The 25,094-nt window shown below is 35.6% G+C and overlaps 1 protein-coding gene across 4 annotated transcripts in view; it reads left to right on the top strand.

Annotated features, from left to right (window-relative positions):
* Nucleotides 1–25,094, top strand: part of LOC120531704 (activin receptor type-2A) — a 121,663-nt gene that overhangs the window by 74,350 nt on the left and 22,219 nt on the right. The window contains exons 4-6 of one of the 4 annotated variants that reach the window (XM_039757358.1): nucleotides 9,551–9,598; nucleotides 15,555–15,709; nucleotides 22,616–22,639. In XM_039757358.1, coding sequence (XP_039613292.1) covers nucleotides 9,551–9,598; nucleotides 15,555–15,709; nucleotides 22,616–22,639 — 227 coding nt within the window. The remainder of the gene's footprint in view (nucleotides 1–9,550; nucleotides 9,599–15,554; nucleotides 15,710–22,615; nucleotides 22,640–25,094) is intronic. The other 3 variants (XM_039757360.1, XM_039757359.1, XM_039757361.1) reach the window with 3 other exon arrangements.

Raw genomic sequence — 25,094 nt, 5'->3', positions numbered from 1 at the left:
AGGCTATATGCTGGTTCAGCTTTTAAAAAGCGTCAGCGAGCTGAATAAGGTTGGATCGAAAGTTGTTTTTTTTTTTAACTAGGACAATGACTTCCAGGATGTTTTGGAAGCAAACAGACATGTCATTCATTCTTTCTGATGTAATCAGAACCCCGACCTGTGGTCAGGGTCTAAAAGTTTTTGTAAGCCATAATTATGAGACACCTTTAAGTGAAAAAGCTTTAGGCCCCAGAAACACATTGTCAAGCTTTGGTTAGAATGTTTGAAACGGAGTGTGATCAGAGACTAAGATGAATTCCTTACCTAATATATAATAAATTAGTTGTAATGCAAGAAAGCTTAGTAAGGTCGACTTCCTCGACTGGAAGTGGTTGCCTGTTCCCAAGAGACGTTTCTTTCCACCATATTAGTTTACCTATAAAATGTTTGTTTATTATTATCAATTGTTTATTACATTAAATAAAATATAAAATACTGGAATTCACCAGTCTCTTATCTCCAATCATCTGACCATGACTCCACTTGGCTTTCTGTTAGCTAAACCCCTCCAAATTAGCCCAATAGGTCCCTGAAACCCCTCTTTTTGCACAGTCCTTTGAGCTGGATGTTAAACAGACCAACCAAGAGCAAAATGGATATGGCAGTGTGTACAGTGTGTCATCGAAAACAAGTAGCAGTGCAGAAGAGAACACCCAAGTTGACATCCCCTCGTCCAGCCAAACCGTTTGTCTTTCATTCAATAGGCTTAGCCGGTGTGGGCAGTAAGCTTGCAGTACGCAGCCAAAGCCACCAAGAGACGAGAGTTCCAGCTCACCAATCAGATTATGATGTGGGATACTGTCCCTCCAGAGGTAACGAGCCCTCCATCTTGAGCACCAAGCAAAGTAAAAGTAGCACACTGAGAAGTGCTGTAATCGCACCTTTGCGTAAAAGTAACCAATTAGTTAAATCGGAACACAACAGCAATAGATAGTGTACAAAGAGCCATTTTCTTTCGAGACTCAGAATCAGCAGTAGTAAGTGAGAAAAGGAAACATGCTGAACTGGCGGAGATTAAGCGGCAGATAGATGAGGACAAGAGAGCCAACGAGTTATAGAGCCAGCTTGAAAACCAAGTGCGCAACACGCTTTGCCAAAGAGAGAGGATGATGCAAAGGCTTTTTAGACCGCGCCGTCTTAGACAAGCTGTAAGGGACTTGTAGGAAGCTAGTTTGATATCGGCCTTTCTTTAACAGAATGAGGATGAAGAACGTTTATATTTGCGTGCTTGTCAGTCGTCTGACTTTTATCTAGAATTAAATGTGGACTCTCAAGTGGTAGTATGTTATCCACCAGACCCTGACCATTGTAGTACAGGTGGATTAATTACCACTCCAGAAGTGACTCCTCCTAATACAGTATTCCCTTAAAGAATGCAGGTGTAAAACTGCAGGGTGGCGGCACAAAACAGATTCCTACTGCCACTACAGCAAAGTTTATTCAGAGAACTTCATGCTTGGTTTGTGCTCTGACATGAACTGTCAACTGTGGGACCTTATATAGACAGGTGTGTGCCTTTCCAAATCATGTCCAATCAACTGAATTTACCACAGGTGGATGCCAATTAAGCTGCAGAAACATCTCAAGGATGATCAGGAGAAACAGGATGCACCTGAGATCAATTTTGAGCTTCATGGCAAAGGCTGTGAATACTTATATACATGTGCTTTCTCAGTTTTTTTTTATTTTTAATAAATTTGCAAAAACCTCAAGTAAACGTTTTTCACATTGTCATTATAGGGTGTTGTGTGTAGAATTCTGAGGAAAAAATGAATTGAATCCATTTTGGAATAAGGCTGTAACATAACAAAATGTAGAAAAAGTGATGAGCTGTGAATACTTTCCGGATGCACTGTACATCCTAGTTTCCAAGATGGATTTATTGAGTACTGCATAACACACAGAATATTTGACTGGAAATGCTGGCATAACATTTACGCTGCAGCACCTCTCCATCTGGTTACAGACCAAGTCATGGGCAGAACGAATCTCAGAGTAAGTTGTTGTTCTTTACCAAGGTGAGGTCATGAAGTCAGAGAAAAGAACACCACCTTCTTACATCAAGAAGAAAGAAAACCCCACCTCTAAAGCAGGACCAGCTGAAACAGCAATATGCCCTACACACACAAAATGTAAATCAAAGGCTATGCTGTACTGCCCATACTTTGATTGTAAAGACCATTACCTTAATAGCTGTGCAGAATTTAAGAAGTTAAGTACTGACCAGGTTATACAATGGATTAAAGACAATGACTACTGTTGGAAATGTGCACGTTCACATAAGCCTGAAGTCTGCAACTTAAACAAGCCCTGCAGCTCTTCTAAGGAGTGTCACCTGACCATATTACCGTACATGAAACAGTTACTAACTCGAAGCAGAGTGTCCTAATGGCAGTTGTCGAGCCAGAAATGATATAATTTGATCAGCAACCAAGAATAATAATAATGTCATGGTGAAGATTGTAATGGAGCTACTCCACAATGCTGGACAATGCATTGAGGCCTTTGCTATACTAGACCATGGTTCAGAGAGAACAGTTATCTTGCTTTCAGCTGTACAGAATCTTAAGCTGGAGCAAAGAACAGAGACACTGACTCTTAGAATGGTGAGACAGGACCTTTTACAGATGAATGGTACATCAGTCACCTTTGATATCTCTCTAGTAGCAGAGCCCTATAAAACAAACAAGATTACGCGAACATATTTTGCTGCAGACTGTCTTCGGTTCTCAGAGTATTCTTGTCCAATTTCCCAGCTTCAGAAGCGTTACCATCACTTACAGGGCCTTCCATTCCCAGAAATAAATAAGGTTCACCCCATGTTTCTCATTGGTTCCGACTTTCCGCATCTGAATGTACCAAGACACCCAGTGATACAGGTACACACCATTAGCCATACATACTAATTTACGTTGGACTTTACAAGGTCCCGTCCTGGGTATGACTTTAATCTGCATACATCCCTGCATGTAGGCCCTCCAACCTGCAGGGAAAAATTTGGAGGTTGGTGGAAGAATTGGCACTCCAGCCACCATAAAAAAACCTCACACTGTTCCACTCCATCTGAACTAGTGTGGTGCTGAGGTGTCACCCATTGCATGGCTGCACCCGATCCTAATCTGGGTCCTGAATTGGTTTGTCGTGTGGTGGGTGCAGCAATGTGCTGTATCAGCGCGTGCTCCTAACCTTTTACAAGGTCCCACAGGTCTGCAGAAACTGCAAGTAAAAGTGCACCAGTATCTCAGCTTATGTGTAATGTAAAGTCCCAATGGCAGATGGACAACTGTTCAACCAAAAAACACGAAAGTGAGTAGTGAAAAAGTGCAATACTATGCCACCCCATTACTGTGAAAGATCAATAGGACCCATTTTAAAGCCACAAAAGAGGCAGTATATACAAACACAGCCTATAAAACACTGAATGTCATCTTCCTAGGAACCCAGAACTAGCTCATGTTTATAACCAGCAAATCCAGCAGCTGGTAGGTTTTGGGCATGTAAGAGTTCTAAATCAAGCAGAAATCATAGCAACACTGTTTCTCCGACACCCAAAACATTATCCATGTCAGTATCTTTATATCAGATTACTCACACAATAGATCTATGGCCACAGACTGAAGCTTTGGACCCAATGCAGGCAAAAGTGTTTCAGGCTGTTCCCAGGAAACCTTTCCACATTTTAGCCCTATTCCAGTCAATGCAGACGGTGTTCAAAATGAATGCCCCTGTACCCCCAGCCATTAAGACAGAAGCACTGAAACAGTCTTATTTAGTACCACGGCAGTTACAACCAGAGTTTTCCCAGCCAGGCGGGAAAACCAGGTGGAACATCCAGAAGTACAGCAGGAACAGCTGCAGTCAGTAATCAACACTTTCCATACCCAGGACCAATCTATCCCAGCAGCAGGCAGTCCTCATCATCCTTCCCATTTGCTATTGTCTGAACTCACTGTGCATATTTGTCAAGTGTGCCTATTGAGTGATCACACAACTGTAGTTAACTGGCCAATTAAGAAAGTCACTTAAACCTTTGAAGGAGTCTTAAGTTTCATCTTCAGATGAATGATCGTTTTTATAAACGTAAAATGTCAATACTGATACGGCTTCCTGACATAAAAAATAATGCAAATGACTGTATAGAATAGTTTAAACTTTCTTTTTGTTTTCAAAATTGTTGCCCAAATTTAGGGGTGGCAGTGTAAGAAAGTTTAATAAGGTCACACCCTCGACTGGAAGTGGTTGCCTGTTCCCAAGAGACTTTTCTTTCTGCCATATTGGGTTGCCTACAGCATGTTTATTTGTTTATTGTTATCAATTGTTACGTTAAATAAAATATAAAATACTGGAATTCGCCAGTGTTTTATCACCAGTCATTTGATAGTGACTCCTGCACTCTGGTTTCTGTTAGCTAAACCCTGCGAATTAGCACGTTTCCAGAGGTTCCTGAAACCCCTCTTTTACATGTAATATGACCCATTTCTCAGTGTGGGCTTCATTGTCCATGGCAGCATATGTATTTTCCCCACTCCTAAATGCTACCCTTTTGGAACACTGTGGGGTGTTCCTCTTCATTAAAGTCACTGCTCCCAATGATGTTTTGGATTTGTCTGAGAAGTTAGGAGCCACTAGAGTGAGTGCTGTGCATAAGTCTTTTGTGTCCTGAAATACAGACTTGCTTTTAGAATTCTATCCCATGATTTGGCTTTGTGCCGCTTCTGGAAAATCTCCTGCTTTTGAGATTATCACAGAGTACCATCGGCTTTGGTACAGCAATATTTGGACCAGGCCAAAGATAATGGTCCTTTTCAATAATGCTTAGGTTTTTTTATTTTTTTTAAACAACCTCCAGTTATTCTTTGAGCCATTTTGCCTCAGGGATACTACACTTGCATTCATAAATCAGTCATTGGGGTTTTTCTTGATGTAATGTGAGATAAAGGTGGTTTTCCCCACTTTGGTATTGTTCTTTATTAATTTTATTAGTATGTAACACCATGTAATCTGCTACCCTTTTTTCCCTTTTATCTCAAATGGCCCCTCTCAGTATTTTAGATGTTTCCATCAGTCATCAAAACCAAGTACCATCGTGCAATCACCAGACTTTACCTCTCATAATATCCAATCGCTTCCATGGTTGACTACCTTTTACTGTATCCAATGAACATTCAGCAGGTGTTCTCTGATAATATGTAATTTCTCAAATCAGTTTTTTTTAAACTAGGGGCTCTGCCTTTTAACATCATTTAAATAATCTATATTGTTAATAATTAAACAAGTGAGGACACGGTGTCACAGTGCTAGCAACAAGCTGGCGCCCTGTTCAGGGATTCTTCCTGCCTCGCGCTGTATTCTTGCTGGGACTGGTGTGACACTGGATCGATAAACGGATAGAATAATTAAACATGTACTACAAAGATATTTCAAAGTTCCTTAAAAGTTTTGAAGAATCAGCGTTCTCAGCCTACAGATGGCTTGACATCTACTGAGGAATAGGAGGTTAGTACCTTTTGAAAGAGACCGTACTGCTGCAATAAATTATTTCATCAAAGGTCACACATGGTGCAGCAAGCATCTTGTATGAGGCAGGAACAAACTCTGGACGGGGCGCCAGTTCGTCACATGCTTTAATTCCTGTCATCATGAAAATATCAAGTATACATTTCAGTATTTAATTCATTCAGAGAGCTGTAATATCATGAGTGTAATGGATTCTGTGTCCTGTCAGAGGAAGAGAAAGTGATTCACACACATATAGCACATACTGTACTGTAGAAGAATACATACAGTGCAAATCGTTTATTGTGCTACATTAGTTACGATGGTATTTGAGAAACTATTAAATGATTTTAAGATGAAGTTTATGATGTTCTGCATTAATGTCAAAATAAACTGATTACGGTGGAAATTTTGAGATTAAAGTTGACATTTTGAGCTTTTTTTGCCACTGTGTGCCTGTTTTTTGTCTTTTCTCTGTACCCTAATAAGCTTCCATATGACTTTGATATCTGACAACTTCTTTTTTATTTCAGGCACCGAGTGACTTTGTGATCTTGAGCTTTCGAGTTTCTCCGGCACTCTGTGTCACTCGATCAACTTCCTTTTGTTGTTTATTCCACTGTTTAAACCAACAAATAGTACATTTTTCCTTGCCTCAACTTGGTATTTGCTGAAATTCTTCTATTTTCCCCGTGATTTTGCCATTGTCTTTTCACAGAACGCTGAGCTTAAGGGCTATTTATATTGATTTTCATATTTAAGGAGGCGTAATTCTGGGAGGAGTTGGAGATTGGCGGCAGGCACGTGCGTTACTTTTCATGCTGACCGGGATTTATGTAGTGGAAGAACATGGAAGTTGGCAGACATTTCCACTTTTGTCCGTATGTCATGCTTTAGTATGAATTCTAAGCACAGCATTATGCATGAGGCTCCTAGTCTGCTAAGATCTCTTTTAAACCGCATTTTTAATTTATCTGTATTTGTTGTAGCATTTATTACAAGAAGGTACGTATGGCCTTCTGCCGATTTATTAAAGAGAAATAATAAAATCCATTGACTTACAGGGGAGTCTCAAGCAAATGCATTAGAAATAATGGTGTATGTTGGCATTTTTTGAATCTGTGACAAGTTGTATTCTAGGCAGGGGGCACAAAATTCTTTACCTCTGAATCTATTCCAAGACAACAAAGTCTTATCATTAAGTGTTCAGCTGTTTTTATCATCGCCTAAGTAACCCTGCCATTAAATGGAAATGTACCAACCGTAACAATTTATTATTGCGGCTAAAAAACTAACAATTGTTTGCGCACGATCTTACCTTCATTGATTAGTACCTAATACAGGAACTCTTGAAAGCTACCCAAGACTTCTGTTTTTCTTGCATTTCAATAATCATTTCATTGTTTCATCTTTTAAAAAGGACCATCTGAAATACCCGGATTTGCCTGGGAGGAAAATAAAGTGTTTTTTTTTTTTTTTGTTTTTTTTTTTATATTTTTTGAAAAAAATGTAATAAAAAAAACCACAGCTTTAAAAATAACACAATTTTTTTTTATTTTTTTATTGAAAAATAACAAATCACTAATGCGCTTGTATTGTTTACTGAAGTGCGTTGTTATATATAGGGTGGTCCAGATCTAATTATGCAATTTTCATTACGCAATAACTTATTAAGTTTATTGCATAGAAAATCATGTGAAAAATCCTGGACCATCGAGAAGTTTGCAAACTGACGACATGAAGAATCGTCCCCACATAAATCAAAGTCATCCAGACGATCTGGATCTGCATAATTAGATCTGGACCACCCTGTACAATGTTTTTAGTTTTTCCATCTTTAGCCAATATATAAAGGTTCTTAGGACTTCCTGCCATTGAACATGCCACATAAAGTTGTCCATGTGAGAAACAGGCTGTGTCCAAATTGATTCCAGCAATTTTCAATGATTGTCCAAACGTTCCACGCGTCAAGTGGATGATAACAGACATAAAAGACAGAATCTCCAATTAGTCTCTTTCAATTGAAATTCTTTTATAATCAATTGAAGGTTAAATATTTTATGTATATAAATAAATATTATGAAAATCGACAAAAGCTACAAAGAAAGTGTTTTTGCTCGATGAGAACCTTCAGTGCTAGGGTGTGGTCGATGGTAGACTAAGTATAAAACCAGACTGCTCTGGTTGCTGGTAGGTGAGCAAGTGATCACGGATCCTTTCCCTTTCAAGATGGGCATGACAAGTCCTGTTTTCCAGTCAGTTGGGGTGATGCCGTCTCTCAAATGGAAGCAAAGATTGCTTGCAGTGCCAGAAGGACAGCCTTACCACCAGCCTGAAGTTCATCCCGAATACCACAGATCAATGCAGCATTCCCTACCCTCCGCTGCTTTACCATCTGCGTAATCTTAGTGAGACTGGGTGGTTCACAGCTAATTGGAGGATCAGCCTCAAGAACCATGGACCCAGAGATGTCCAATATCTTAGCTGGAGGACTAGCTTTAAAAAGCTGCTCAAAGTAGCCCGCCCTGACTACGACTCTCCAAGGAACACATTTGGATGTGCATAATGCTTCAAATCCTCTGTAAGCAGGACGTGGGTCACTAGACAATAGATGGTGCGTCACTTGCTCACGGATCCCTCTAACAAATGCTCCCTTCTCTGTCCTCAGAACCCTTGCAGCCATCCTTCTCAGTTTCGGGTACAGACTTGAGTTGCCATCAAACCGTGCACTACGACTCATCTCGGTGATATCCAGGGTGCCAAGCAAGATTAAATATCTCCTTCTGGGGACACTGGCAACACCAACACAATTCTCAGCAACCTTCAGGGTTACGGATGGTCTTCCACATCACATTAGGATTGAGTGAATGAGAGAGGAGTCCGAGTGTCTGCGCTTGCAAGTGTTTTGAATAAAAACTAAGATCCAGGCCTTTAATGATCTCTTGGGCATATCCATCAGCAGTGGGTCTGTCTGCGGAGAGATTTTTGACATCTTTGAGGGGTTTACTTACCTTGGCAGTGACATGTTTCTGATGACTTTTCCTATGAAGTCAGCAGACAGACTGGGAGAGCATGAGGTCACTAGAAATGGGTGTATGGCACTCCCAATATCTATACAAAAGGATGAAGCTTCTGGTCTTTCCTCTTTTGTGATATGGTTGCAAGACATGGACGCTATCCACTGATCTGAGACAAAGACTGGACTCTTTCTTGTACTGTGTCTTTTCAGAGAGTCCTTGGGGACCGCTGGTTTGACTTGGTATCGAATAAGTAGTTGCTTTTGGAGTCCCGAATGAGGCACATTACCTGTATTGTGAGGAAGCTCAGTTATGGCACCACAAAGATTATGGCTTGATTCCTAGAGGGTAATCTAGCTCACAGAACCCACATTATGTGCCAATATAGATTATGTGCCATGTTAGTAATTATTGTATTTGCTGTTTGGTTTAACCCCATCATGTTTAGTTAAATAATAGTGTTTTAGCCTGGGACCAAGGAATAAGAGCTTATTATTTATTTTTACTTTACATTCAGAAACGAATAACACTCAAATATAGATATTGTATATCTTAAACTCTATAGTTAAATGTAACACATTTTTGATGAAAAAATTATCTCATATTTTTATGGTTTGTAAAATCTTAGTTTAAAATAGCTACAAGTGTATAATGTGTAAGTTTCAGTGATGTACCAGATTCCATATAAATGTGAGTACGTTTTCATCCAGTACTCAAAATATATTGTGTTTCTTGAAAAACAGATTTTTTTTTTTTGAGCCAAGATACATACATATAAGTTGATTATATCTGGTGGCAAAACATTTTTATGAACTTGGAACTGCATACATCAGGCAATCAAAAAGAAACTATGTACGTGTACACTGCAAATATTATTGAAAAATGAATTCCTTTAGGAGACCTAATTTCTCTGCTCTTTTCAATGTCTTCTTTTGACATACCCTTGCACAGATGTAGGTCCTGCATATCAGAGTGTTATTTTTGCTTTTCTTTTCCAGGCTCCTATTCCCCTCTGCCTTCTGGGCACCTCTCAACTCTTCACACGGGTAAGTATTTTGTTTCTGTGGAAGGAGCTTACTTTTTCTTCTAAGATCTGTCATTTGCGTGCAAGATGAAACTATTGGAAGCTGCAGCCTAATCTCCTTTGCAGTGTTTCAGGTTTTGGTTATAATATATTACAGCGTCGTAAACATCTTTTAATTTTGTAAGACTGGCATCATTTCCGGGTTTGGTTGGTTCCTTCTATCTGCTGTTGACAGGATTGTCTCTGATTTCACATCACACTTTAATGGATTAAAGCTCATTTAGAACCTGGATGAATTCAAAAATGAGAAACACAGCTGTTATAATAGGTTCATGACTGATATAAACACAAGCTTAGGAGAAGCTGTTTATTTTAGAAGGAGGAGAAATAAAGAACAGTATGAAGATGAACGTGTTGTATACCTGTTGATGGAATTCTAGACAGAATTACAGATTGGAAGCTTTACAAATAGTTCTTATTAACAGACATCACAAATGAGCACAGTTTATTCAAAACAAACACTAAGTCTTCTATACAAGTGGCATAATATCAAAAGGTTAATAAACAGTGGGTAATACTAAGGTTTCTATAGGTAATTATCTTTTAGGCTTGTATCTCTGAAAATGTTTTGCTAATAGTCTTTATCTCACTGGAATACATGAAGTCTTTTTTTTTTCCATTGAAATAAGAACTCTTGATTCTTTTCTACCTCTGCAGCTAACAGCATTACTTACTTGCTTTCAAAGGTAGTCCATTTTTTGCGCACTGCAAATGAAAAATAGTGTAATTGGCATTTCTGCCACACTCCTAACAACTAAAATTGGAAAAAAATAATTTAAGCAACGGGAGCTTGTAATGAAAGTCACCAATTTATGCAAGTTTTTGCTTAAGATTCTATTTCCTTCTGTCTGACCTAGAATGAATAGAATGAATAAAGTTAAGCTTAGAGGAGTGTTTTGTTTTTGTATACTACTTAATATAAATATATTGTTTGATCAATTCTTTTTTAATTAACTGCACACTTAAAGCATGGTTAGGTGAAGCAGTGCACTCATAGACAAAACAGAAATGCACAATGAACTGAATTTAGACATAAAGCCTTCAATTTCCCCAAGAAGCAATTCTCATTGTATACTAGGCCAGAGTTATTCAGCGTTTTTTTTCCCTTTTCTCTCCCAACTCCCAAATTTATTTTTTTTTTTGGTTTTTATCCAGTTGACATTTTGTAAGCAAAATAGGCTGCTGCCCTCTGTCCAGGAACATACCATATCTGGGTAACATTGCTTTAGCTGCAGATAGAGCAGGCAAATAAATACATGTGTACATTTTTACATAGCAGAATCTGCGCATCCAACACTTGTCTGTTTTCACTTCAGTAGCTAAGAAGAGAACATTTTCCCTGCTTCCTTTTGGCAAGTTAGAAAATTCTTTAAATTTAAGAAAATACAATAATATGATTGTTGCATTCGAGAATTCTAGTGTTCTGAATCAAACTTTTTTTTAAACAAACTCCACATCTTTAAATGCAACATCCTTATAAGCAAGTGGAAATAACAGTAAGTTTCTCTATTGCATATATAATAATTCTGTTATACTGTATAAAGAAGGGTAATTTTGCTTACAGGGAGTCAAATGTTATTGGGAATGATTGCTGTAAGCACATACAAAAGTCATTGTGTTGCAGTACTAATGATAAATCTGATAAAGGTTGTGGTAAGAACAGGTTAGACATTATGATTCCTGCCTGCGTAACTCTTGGAAAACTGTACTTGGGTCGAATTTCTCACTGGATAAAGTTTTTTTTTTTTTCTTTAATTTTTATTTAGTTAGACTAATTGTGAATTCCTTCATGAAACTGCTTCATAATCCTGGCTATACAGGGTTTTCTTACTTTTTAAAGTTGAAATCCATTTAACTATTTCAGTTTATATAATGGGTGCACTATATGAGTAGCATATTAATGCCATGGTATTGGAACCAACTTTTATTTTGTATGTAGTGTGTATGCTTTACCTATTTCCATATGAAACTTACTGTAAGATTTCTGGTTTATTCCCATGTTTCACACGCTTGCTGTTAGGTAGATTAGTCACTATAACCTGATATGTGTGTGGGTGTTTGCAGGAGTATGACCTTTTGCTTATAATCTTTAGCTTGCTATAACCTTCAGCAGGAAACAGTGGATGTAGAAACTGTATGTTGTAAAGTTAAAGACTCCATGAATAATAAAAAAGCATTTATTTGGCTTGAATAGATTTATTGTGCTCTTGTACTCCATATCCACATTTTCGTAAAAGAGTTTTTAGAGTTTGAACTCATAGCACAAACCTCTTTAGTGTAGCTTGCTGATGACCATCTTTTTTTTTTTTGTGTGTACTTAAATTCTGAAATGATTGTGTAGCACTGGTTGTAGTGAAAAGAACTACATTCATGCATGGAGTGGGCAAAAGATTGATCTTTGAAAATAATAATTTATTTTGTCTTGGGTTCATGATTATCAAGTCTTCACCATAAACTAGTTAAATATACAATTTGTTACTTTATAAATTCAAGGCTTTAGCCAATTTACTACTTGAATAGAAGCACTCAACATGCAATCTACATATAACATGCAGCTGTTCAGGTTTTCCGTACTTTAAAATATAAAATATATTTACATATTTAATAATTTTAAGCCTAATGCATAAATATATGTATACAGTATAGTATTATAGTATTTTATCATACATTCTTGCTCTTTAACTTGACATATTCAGTAAATTAAAACTGATACTACAAAACAGTATTAGTTAAAATATTTGACGTTTATAAAATACATTTTATGAGGAATCCAAATGTACATGAGGTCTAGTGCCTCAGAATTTAGTTCCTCAACATTAATTGTACAACAGGTTCAAAAAATGGATTTCAGGTGATAAGGTAACTTCTAGATTTTACAGAATTGCTGTATTTAAAAAAACATAGTTCAGAGAAACTTATTCAGTACAACATACCACATGAACCTTGGAAATCTTGTTTAGTTTTCCCCTGAATAGCAGGCAATCATTTTTATTTTCATTTTCTTTTGTGTTTAATTTTGACTGATCTTTCATCCTTTCAGTGATTTTCATATTTATTAATAAAGGAGTGCAGTCTGTCAATTAACCCAATGAATTTGCTTATAATATTCAGATACATTTTTTTAGCCAGCATCTTTTAAATACTTGGAATTGTGTTTTCACAGTTTTTACTGGATGTGTGCTTTGTGGAGAATTATATAATAAAAACACTACTCTGTGTGTGTGTGTGTGTGTGTGTGTGTGTGTATCCATCCATCAGAGCAAACAGATTGATTAGTTTAGCTTTGATGCCTCAGTGGTAGAGATGATTATACGGTACATACTTTAGGGGTTCAAAGTTCAATTCCTGGTTGTTACATTTTTTCCTTTTTTGTTTTTACAAAGAGGGAGTTAAAGTGAGTAACTTACCAAGCAAACTTAGACCACTAAATACTAATGACGAACAACCTAAGTTGCCTTGAAAGATGTATGAATGATGTTTTCACAGTGAGTAATGGTGGCCCATCTGCCATTGATAATAGTTAAACAGCAAGAAAGGCACCTTGAAATGACAGAGTCTGAGAAGCAGACCTTACATGAAAATGATCGAAAGGGGAAGTGCTAGGCAAAAGAGATTGGGGACACAATAGGATAAGGAGGAAAAGCAATAGGAGTAACACTGAAGGTACATGTAAGGCAACAGAGGACGAGATATGTGAAGATACCAAGAGGATGTATAAGAGGGACACTAAAGGTATTTAAAAGGCAAGAGAGGTTGAGGTATGCGAAGATACCGACACAAGGCTCAGGGACAGACGTTAGAAAAGGTGAGCATATATCTCTCTTGACCAATGTTTACACCTGGCCAGTTTTATGAGGCTCTATCAAGAGTCAAGAGAAGAGAAAATGAGAAGATGATAATAGCTGGTGTGGAAGGTAATAGTAATACAAGAAATATAGTGTATAGAGACAACCTATTTAGTTAAAAGTAGAGTAGGTGATATGGCAGCAGTAGATTTTGGTGTAGTTTATGCTACAGTTATAATTTAACTAGTCTCATATAGATACAGTCATGCATAGTATTTGATAATATTGTTTCCATAAAGGAAATACATAGAAACAGAATTATTTTTTATTAATTTTAATAATAATTTTTAATAATTATATTTTATTATTTAGATATATTTACAACAGTTCATTTTATTGATTTATTTATTTTTACATATGTCAATCAATTCAAATACAGTATTTTAAAATGTATTTTTATAACCTGGCTTCAACAGGTAAACATATCTAGTTATTATATAAAATGGATTAGTTTTTATGCCACCATGTTATATATAAAAATAGGAAATATTATACTAAATAGGATAGATGACTAGAATGATGGATCACATTATATGTGTGTGTTTTTTTATATTTTTAATCAGCATTTTACAGGAAACAAGAATGTACTGTATCACTGCATAATTTCTGTCTCAGTATTACTCTATATTTAGCCTCATGTGTAGCTGAAAAATGAAATATATTTCCAGCTGTCACCAGCTGAGTACACTGTTAATTTGATCTTTTTTGAGCCTTTTGCAATAAGTACATGACTATTTAGTTTATACATCCATGAGTGTAGCAAGCAAACATTTAATTTTGTAAATGTTAAAGAAATAATTATCTTACAGAATGTACTCATAAATTCACTTTATCAATGAAAACAGTAAATCAGGAGTTCATTGACAATGCTTTACGAGTTCCATAATTACAGATGTTGCCAGAGCTCAGTTATTTTAAGGCAGCAGGTTAAATAAGTGGTTTATGTGTTACCTGACAGGGTAATTGGAATTGATTTAGAACAGTTCAATATTATCAAGATCTGTGATGCAAACATTACAAAATCTAGGTGATTTTGGAACATGTATCACTGTTTCTTGTTTTTCTGACTTCTTGTTCTGTCTATAATTAAATACGCACCAGTTAAAATATCCTTGGTATTCAGTTAATTGGGTTTATCTTCATCTTCATTATCCTTATTCATATTATTTGAAAAGCTGCAATAAAGTTTATGAAATGGAAAGAATTTAGGATAGACAGCTGTAGTGACCAATTCCTTTACTTACTGCAATTGCCTTCATTGTGGAGCCACTGTTGTTTTAATGATTTCATAGAGTAAACTTTTTTTGTTTTCCTCCTGCTCTAGCAGTTCTGTATGGAGTTCCATACTGTTAAACTGTATAATCCGACTATACAGTATTATTATTACTGCAAAGAAGGCGTTAATAATAAGGTTAACTGGCTAGACAATAACCGATTATAATTTGTAAATCAGTGGTTTTATTTTGCTTCTGCCCTTTTGAAATTTTTTTTTCTTTTTCTAAATAGAAATCATGTTCATACATGTCAGTTATAAAAATTGACTGTCAGCCTTTATTGTTCTGGGACCATCTAAGGAAATGATTAAGAACAAAGTTTTTTTTTTTTCTTCTACCAGTTATGTATTTTTCACTAAAGAATTTTTTACTTGCTTTAGGATTGTGCTTTGTATATTACACATTATTAATAAGTCTTAGTAAAATTAATATTAAATATTTCTCATTAATATTTTAAATATTTGTTTGTAGAAAATTCACTTGTTACAGTGTTTGTTTATATACAGTCCAGTTTATTCAAATAAGTAGTGTTAGTTATATTAACTTAGAAAATAACAAAATATTGTTCTTAAAGTTCAGGATTAACTGTGAGCTTGATGCATTAATGTTTTAAACTGATTACATCATGTGAATTACTGATCATGTGTAATAGTTGCATTTTCTGCAAGATGAACATTTAGTCACACTTGCCTACAAAGCTCACTTACTGCCACCTTCTGGCCATTTTTCATGTATAGCTACAGATAAAGCTGTGTTGTTTGTGTGCTAACAGTTTTTTTTATTTTTGTTTTTCTTTCAGCCACATCTAATCCTGTTACACCAAATACTCTATTATTTCACATATTACTTTATTCCCTTGTGCCGATTATGGGGATAGCTGTCATCATCCTATTTTCATTTTGGATGTACAGACACCACAAGCTTGCATATCCTCCTGTTTTGGTACCCACACAAGTAAGTATTATTATGAGTCAATGTTTAATACATTATGTACTTTTTTTTTATTTGTAAATAAATTAGCAGTCTATAGTAATATAAACAGATATAAAACAATGTTGCCCTCCAGAAGTTAAAATAAAATCAGGGCATACAATTTTAAGACTTATGTTAAGAAATATACAGTAGATGTACGTTATAGTATAGTACCGTGCAATGTAGAGTAAATAGATAGAACTTATACACACACAGACATATACTCTATGGTCTGAACACACAAGAGAATAACTAAAAGGGAAGAGACTTAAAAAGAGAACTTCTATCAGTTTATTCTATAATTGTTTTTAAACATAATGTAAAAATTATGTAGTGACTTTAAGACAGGTTCAAATCTAACTAATCAACATAGACTTCATTTTTTTTATTTGACACTTGGGTTGCCCATTTGGTCTGGTATAATAATAAACATTTGATCCCTTTCCCTTGTGATGGCCTTTTCCACTTCAGACAGAGCTGGCCATTTTTACCACTTTGGTAAGTGGTTGCTACTACATTGGCCTGGTTCAGCGACTTGATCCTAGTTGTGTCGGGGCTTTGGTTTTCCAGTGTATACACCGATTTATCATTATTTTAACACATCCACTGCCCACCACACAAAGTAATCATTTATTATCATTGCAGCTACTGTATAAACCTTGTTCATGTGGCCCAAGCGGGTTCAAGAAAGTTGCTACCACACCAGACATATACAGACCAATTTTGTTTCTTATTTTTATACCCTTATTTGGTATTTTATTATCATTTTTTGATTTTCTTTGATATTATTTCCACATGTTTTGCCTATGTTAAATTTTTCTTCCATACTTAGTAACTGGACATATCCATTTATTAAGGTGGATTATGTTAACAGAGAGGATTTGCATTCGATTCGAATTACTAACTGTTAACTGTTTTAAAAATTTTGGATGCATAATTTTTTGTAAATTGAACGTTTTTGTTTTTCCTTCTCATTATCTCCATTTATGTGGTAGAATAGGTCAGTATTGCACAGAACTAGTCAGAGGGTGTAGTGTGTATAGTTTATTGTATTTTTTATATAATACGTAAATAAATTTAGATTTTTAAACTTCGTTAAAAGTTTATGATCATCCAGTTTCTTAAACAGATGTTGATGAGGAGGCGATGCAGTTGTCAGCCCTGCTGTGTTTCAGCACCAGGGGACTGGGTCCGAGTCCTAGACTGAGCACTCTGTGTGAATTTTGCAGTTTCCTCCATGTTTACATGGGTGTTTACTGGATATTCTTGCTCTCTTCTCCTTTCTGTATTCCTGCTCAGAATCACCCAAAAATTGAAATATTGTGAAAAATATTTTTATTCTTCCAGACCAAGTTCTTTTGTGCTTGGAGTAGTTCTGATAAAACAGAACTAAAAAATGAATGCATCAAATGTGCTGCTGCAAAATGGTTGTAACAGGAAACATTTATTTTTGTGATATGATGTGGTGTTCCACCACTTAGTTGAACCAAGCGTTATTCTTAACCTGTGGTAATAAAGTTGGCTTTTCTACAAGGCAGTGTGGCATAGTTTTGAAGGTTTTTGAACTGTTAGTTTAATACCTGTTTTGGTTCCATATAAATAAATAAGTAAATGTAAATATACCTGTATTTTTAAGATAGCTATGTAGTTCAATAGCTAAGGTGTATTTGAATTTATTTTATTTGTTACATGCAAAATGATGTAATACAGAAAAGGAAAGGAAAAATAAAGAAAACTTTTTGTATCTGTTTACAATGTTATGTTTGTCCTACAATAGTTTTGAATATGTTACTTATTATGACAGTTATTTGCAAAGAGTTAAAAGTGAGTGTGCTATAGTTTCAGATAGAATGTAGCTTAAAGGAATGGAAAAATTATAAAATTGTGGTCTGAGCTTCACTTCAACTAAGTCAAAATAATAGAGATAAACAGTCTGCTTAAAACATACAAGCAATTGTATTTCTTCTTGGCAGTACTGAACACATCGTTTACAACTCACAGTCTAACATTTAGAAACAAGTGAATGAACCCTTGCATTTAGAAACTGGTAGAACCTCCTTTAGCAGAAATAAGGTCCACCATATGTTCCCTGCTGTTGATGATCTGACATGCAGAATGTTTAAAAGAGATTTTAGACCATTTTTTCTTGCAAAAATGTTTGGGTTTTTTTTGTCATTTTTATTTGTATTATTATTATTGTTATTTTCAGATACAAATTGAAGAAAACCCACCCACTTTAGCCCACTTTGTTTTATTGACATTTCTAGGAATCCTTGCATGAACAGCTCACTTCAGATCCTGGCCCCAACATCTCAATTGAGTTGAGATTTAGACTCTGACTTGGCAATTTCAGAACACATTGTCTCCTGTTTAAGACATTTTGTTGTTCATTTATTCCTGTGTTTCAGATCATTGTCTTCATGAATCATCCAATTTATTAAGTTTTACAGCCAGACTGATATAGTGGCATTCTTACTGACAGTCTCTTGTAAAATTATTGTTTTCTCCTTCTAACGCAGAACCTTTACATGTATTACATTTTTGTCTCGTCAGCATACGAAATATTGTCCCAGAAGCCCTGTGGGACATCCATTTAGTCTTTTGCAAAATTTAGAAATGATGCAACATTTCTTTTTCTTTTGGGGAAGAGTGGTTTCCTTTCTTTGCATCCTTTCACGAACACTACTTTTGTTCAGTGTATTTCCTATAGTGTGCATATAGGCAGAGACTTTTGTAAGTTCAAGATATTTCTGCTTGTTCTTTGCTGTTACCTATAATAATACGAAGAAAACAAAAGGAGAGATGGTGATGGGTTGGGGACCAGCTGGTATTCTGTAATATCCATCCATCCATTTCAGCCAATCCCAGCCAACACAGGGCACAAGGCAGGAACCTTATGGCAAAGTAAAATGTGAAAAATAAAAACTACAAATAAAAAAAGGTAATTGCGGACATTGCTAATCTGGTGCTGCCTTTTCCTAGGCCTTCTTTTCCCCCGTCTTTTATTAACTGTCTCTTAGGGCTCCATGCTCTCTCCATTGTGGTTCATGCTTGAGTGCCATATTCCTACACTTCTGCACTTTAAATTTCTCCCTGGGCAGAAGAGGTGGGAGCTTCTGAGACCTGTGTGAAAGTGATTTTAGATGGTTTTGTCATCCGGGCTGCAGGTGTTTTTTATTAACCGTGTTTCACAAATGCTGGTTCACAAGTCCTTACCCCTGATTTGCCATGTGGATGCTCACGATTCATGTGTGTACGAGTGACAAACCTTAGGGTTCTTTTTTCACCTCTTAGTTTTTCATGCTGTGTTCTTGCCATGATCTTTTGCAGGATGATCACTAAGGAGATTAGCCACAGTACAGATTTTGTTTTCAATTTGTAGGTTGTTTAATCTTAATGTTGATTAAGGAACATCTAGGCCTTAAAAATGCTTTTTTAGCCTTATTGAGCTTTATGCAGCTCTACAGTTCTTCTTTATCTAAGTTCCTCTGATTTATTTTTTTTATTGGAGCATGGTTCATAGAAGCAGACCTTTCTTGATCTTTCCAGTTCATCAATAACCAAACGTTGTGCATCTTTTTATTGGACAGGGCACCTTCACCTCCAGTTAGCTTGAAGAGAAGTCACTAGCCTAGAGGTTTACATACAGGTACTTTTTCTGGCATGGACTGTGAATGTTTAAATGGTATTTTCAGTATTGACAAGAAAAGGTACAATTGTTTTCTGTTATTAGTTTAAGTCACATTGTATATGCCTATTACTGTGACTTAGCTGAAAATCAGACCACAATTGCGTTGGTAATTAATAATGATGAACTTTAGGAAATTTCAAAAGATAACTTTGTTTCTTTCCATTCTTGGTTCTCGGTTTAATAAATTTGTTTCAGATAATGACGATTTTATAAAATTTATGTGCCTTTTAGTGAGTTGGTGTCCCATGAGAGGCTGATTTATGAATTGCTACTGTTGGTTCAAATACCACAGTTTTTAAATAGTCATTTTTTTCAACTTGACCCCACATTTGAACAAGCTTTTTTAAGTTTACTTTTTAAACATATTTTGTTTTATTAATGGTATGGTATTGCTTGTTTCCTTGTGTTATTTCTGCTGCCTTTTCCAAAGATTTCTGAATCTGACCTGCATTGTACAGTATTTGGAACTAGGGAAAAGGAAGATCTTCAGGTGTTCATATGCAGAGAACAAAACTCTAGTTAAAGCATCACTGCGTGCTCTATTTTTAAGCACTTTGTTGATAAGGACTGGTTTTATTTTTTGCAATAGCTTTTATGTGTTGTCAAATATAAAAAAGGAGCACAGAAAAAGGTTTGGGGTAACTACATCGTATACTTGAAGACTGGGTGATAAAAGAGAGCAAAAGTCATCAATATTTCATTGAGTCCAAAACAGAACTGATGCATGGCTAATAAAATGGCATTTTTAAGGCCAGGTGGCAAAATTGACATTATCAGGCCTGGAACTGGAGGTGATGTCATCGGGCCCAGGCGAAATTTCTTTTGGGTGGTCTGCAGAAGAAAGACAAGGAAGGGTTAGTGCACACTGCCACTCCCCTGGTCCAGCATGGAATTACTCTCATTCGAGCCCTTTAGCTGCCTCCCATGCGCACATGTGTGACTGTGCAAAATTGAACCACTAGACAACTGGTGCTTATTGCAGTTTTGGCTAATGACAGTGTTAAGTGACACTTGGAAAATCAAATCTGTAGCAATAAACTATGCAGAGAAATATCAAAGAAGCTATAAAAAAAATGACATTTTATTCTTTGTAAAATAGGTTTTCAAAAAAATGTCAAACTAACAAGAAAAAAGCATGGTAAAGAATAATTAGCACTGCAGTAATTTCATTTAAGTCTTCTCCATGGGCATGAATGTAAATATCTGTTTCTCACATTCTATGTAATCAGTATATAAGCAATGCCTAAATAACTGGAATGGAAATGGTGTCTCTTTGGTTTCTGGTGTGGGTGGACATACCTGAACTCTGAACACATAGTCAGTTTTAATAATTTAAAATCTCCAGTCATACTTTCACAATTGTGGATACTTAAGCTACTTGCTGTAATTTGAAAACCAGAAAGTTGATACTACATTATACCACTCATTGCCAAGCATGTCTGATTATGTGACAAGAAAACCCAGGGAATGTCAAATTAGACGACTGTGTGACAACATTTCAGCATAGCTCTCACATTTCCAAACTATTACACATTCAATTTTTTTTTTTTTTTGGGACACCGATTAACTTGTCATCTGACAGAGCTGTTGTCCACACAAAGGCTTTTCAGATATCCCAAGTTCATGCAACAAACTATGCCCTCCACCCCCTAAAAATAATGTTCTGTTGTGTGAAACACATAATGTAAAATAGACAAGTGTCTCTTCTGTTGTCAGGTCCAAAACACTTGTGTTCCTTTGTCTTTCTTCCTATGCATTGTACATCAGGGTGAGCCTTCATTGACTGTCAGCTCTCACATGTACTCAAGCCTGTTCATAGTCTAAATTTTCCTTTGGGATTAATAAAGTTTCTGCAATCTAATCTAATGTGTTTTAAGACAAAACCAAACCTGTGTAAGTCGCAGACTGGTTGGACTTAATTATGCTGGGTATGTCACACTAGACAACAAGTCTAGTAGGTCACAGAGCACGCCATGACTGTCTCTGACTTGCTAAGATAATGTAAATAAAGCATACAAATGAAACTTGCTGGAAAGGTTGTGTAATGTGACAGAATATTAAGTGAAACAAAACAACATTTGGGTCAAAGACCACAAGTGAAATACACAAATGTTGTTTTTGCCAATAGGTGTGCTGACCATTTAAATTGACTTCTGTAAAGCAGTAGGGTTGGGCAGCAAAATGTACACTGTAATATTAAAATTGAAAAATAACATTCTTTTTGATAAATGATCTAAATTTTATATAGGAAAGTATTCTCCCTGAAAATATCAGTTTATTTTCTTCTATGTATGTTACTACATTATTTGTACAAGTCATAATAACCAGGAGTTTCCCAGGCACCAACCAGGTTTTCATTTTAGTTTTTCTTTTAGTTCAGCATATTTTAAACTACATTTAGCATCATTTTTGTTTGTCTCATCACACTGCAATTTTCAAGTGAACTGTAAAGAGATGTTTGGAATTGTCACCTTAATGACACACAGTGCAAAATGCATTTCTGATAGTAAAGTAGGGGAGGGCATATTCCTGCCATCTTTGATGCCCAATTTTGTCTCTCTTCAATGAAGTTTGTTGGAGCTTTTATCATTGAAACCTATAAATGGATTACACACAACTGTGTGGAATCCTGGAGCAGGAAAAACATCTTAACAGCATTATTTAAAAGGCTATTTCTTTATGGAAAAATAGTATATTATATCATATCTCATTATTTTCACGGTTATTCATAAAAGAAACTAATAAAACATTACATTAAGGACATGTGGTAATAAAATATGAACATAAAGGATAAGATGCATTTTAAATGTTTTATTTGAAAAGATGAGTATGAATTTATGGCCCTGCTGCAGAAGAAGATTAAATCATTTTATTTTTCATTTTTCATTCAGTCTTTCATGTCAATTCTAACAGTGTTCTTTTCCTCCAATACATCATGCTAAACTATTTTCCCTTTGCATTCACAATGAGGTTGAGATATTTGTCATTGTATTTCAATTTTTCATATACTTAACTGGGGTCATAGAGCTGGAATTGATTCAGTTGGAGACTGCTCTGGCTGCTGCTAGTTTCAGATTTCAGGAAAAATAGTGCTTCCCAATCCAGGTCATCCATCACCCCCTGAAACTACTTTATCTGCTTTCATTTCATTCTCACTGGAAACAGTAATTTCTTTCACCTCTTTTTTCCTTCACAAGCACGCCTTTCATATAATGATAGAGGTAAGATAAGTTTAATTAAATCATAAAGTTGAATTTGGAAAGTCAGATAACCTGGTCATTTCATTTTTCTCTTCAGGGTCTCATCTCTATAAACGTGGTTCTTTATTTTTTTTTAATACCAAAAAAAAAAAAACACCCCACAATTTTTGCATGGACCGCATCCCAATCCTCCTCAGACTGTACAATAAAAAGAAATATTTGCAAAGTTGCATGCTCACACAATGACCCGCACATTTTGGCATGATTGATTAGTTTGTATGTAAATAGCTGATGCTGTAAGTATGCCATGGATGCTGCTTGTTGCTTTTGTAATGAAATCTACCCAAGGTTTTTTTTTTTTTTTCTCTTTGTGACAAAAGTGAATATTTTTGTATTGTGCTGGAGTATTTTTTCCTACTAAATTTCATGAAGATATGTATGGCATGAATATTCTGAATTCCCCACCTGCCCACCCCCACCCAAGTGCTTTTTGTCTGAAAACCGTTTTTTTAGTTTGTAAATGTAAAAAGCATTAGTTAAGGAACGTGACAGCCAATAATTGTCTTTTTATCAGTGGTTGCCTAAAAAGTAAAAAATATGTTGGGGGTAACATATTTTTCAGTTACTTTGTTGCTCAATACTCTAAAATGATTCTCTATCCAGAAACATTACCTTTTTTTGTAAATCATTAAAACTGTTGGTGCATATTTGTTCACCAAAAGGGAGCATAAAGGTTAATATCTGACATAAACATTACTTGATTTCATTTATGTATAGGGTAAAATGTGTTATTATGAGTGAATTCTGTACATGAAAATATTCAATGTATTATAGACAAGTGTGAAAATGGAAGCATTGTTATTCGCTGGAAGATTTCAATCCAAAAACTGTTTTTTTTATATGTTCAGTTTTACTGTGTCTTAAATTACAAAAAAAATGTGCATCTGTCAGTGTTTACAATCATTGCAGTTTTTTAAGAATGTATTGTTCTTGTTTCATATTTAACAATCACAGGTAACTGACCAGCATATACACTGCATTTTCATGATTTCAAAAAATGTGTGTATATAAATGCAATGTATATGTATAGTATATTTAAATTGCAGTTTTAGAAGCAAAAGTTTAATGTTTAGTGTATATGTGAAACACTTCTCTATACAGCTGGTAATATAAGTAATCCACATGTTCCACTTTTTAAAACGTGTTTTTGTCCAAATTCGAGACACATTCAGCCAAAATGCCAGAGGAAGGGAAATTTAGAGAGTGAAAAATGAACAGCTGTTCATATGTAGGATGATAAAAAAAGACAGGCAGCTTCTTGTCTCTTGGAAACATGGGAATTTCACATAGAACAACCCTAACCAAGTGTAAAATACGCACATTTCTTTGTTTGGAGTTTAGTATACATTACTACTCCAACCATGGCCTCTAATGTAGCAGTTTCTCTAATACTACAAGGTATGTCCTTATCAACAACAGAGACGCTAAGAAAATTTGTAACACTAATAAAAGCTGTATGCTTTTTAGAACCTATTTCACAGTGTTGCACATTCTTCTCCTATAAGTATTGGTTTTCCCCATAATGTTCTGTCTGTCTATCTAGCTTTCTTCCACATGTGAACAATGTGTGTATCACAATAATAGAACACTCCAAATTGGGCCCAGCATAAGTATGTTTGGGGTTTTGTGAGAGTTTATCTTGTTGTCATCTGGTGTTGCGTCCGCTGTTTTCTTTAGACATTAGAATAGAAGCTAATATGCGTAATAGAAGCTGCTGGTTTTCTCCCCCTATACTGTAAAACAGTGCCTTGCAAAATATTTCAGACCAGTTTTATAGTTTTACTGAGTAATAGATTCTATACCAAACTGAAACTCAAAAATTGTATTCATTTTATTAATGTAACATTTTTTTATGCCCAAAGATTTAAGGAAAAAGTTAAGTAAGTATTCAGTCTCCAAACCTTAGCGCCTCCTTTGCAGAATTAACAGCTTTAAGTGTTCCAGCTTTGCACAATTCTCAGGACTAATTTTGGCCCAGTTTGGTTTTTGTTGCAGATATGCTTTAGATTGGTCAGTTTTAAGTCACATTAAAAATAATATTCAATTCCTGTGTATTTGGGGGGGTGACAAAGAGAACAAAATTTCAGTGTAGGATTATTATTTGGGAGAATTTGAGAATTGGTTATGCATGATTTTGTAAGGCATTATAGCGTCAGTAATGCTTATGTAAAAAGTTAAATACATAAAACACATGCCAGAAAACACTCACTTCTATTATAGTCTGTCTCTGCTTATAGCGTCATTCATTAATACTTTAAAAAAAAAAAAAGTGTGACATGCATATCATATGTAAGTACAGTCAAAACTGCCACTTTATAACAGTATAACAGTTTGTGTACATTTATGTGCTATTTAGCTGAAACTGGCAATTTTAAGTGGTTTACTCATCACAACTTTGGTATAACTTTGTGCACAT

This window comes from Polypterus senegalus, chromosome 6 (assembly GCF_016835505.1).
Source record: "Polypterus senegalus isolate Bchr_013 chromosome 6, ASM1683550v1, whole genome shotgun sequence".
Taxonomy (NCBI): Eukaryota; Metazoa; Chordata; class Cladistia; order Polypteriformes; family Polypteridae; genus Polypterus; species Polypterus senegalus.
This window is presented reverse-complemented; position numbering and strand designations above follow the sequence as displayed.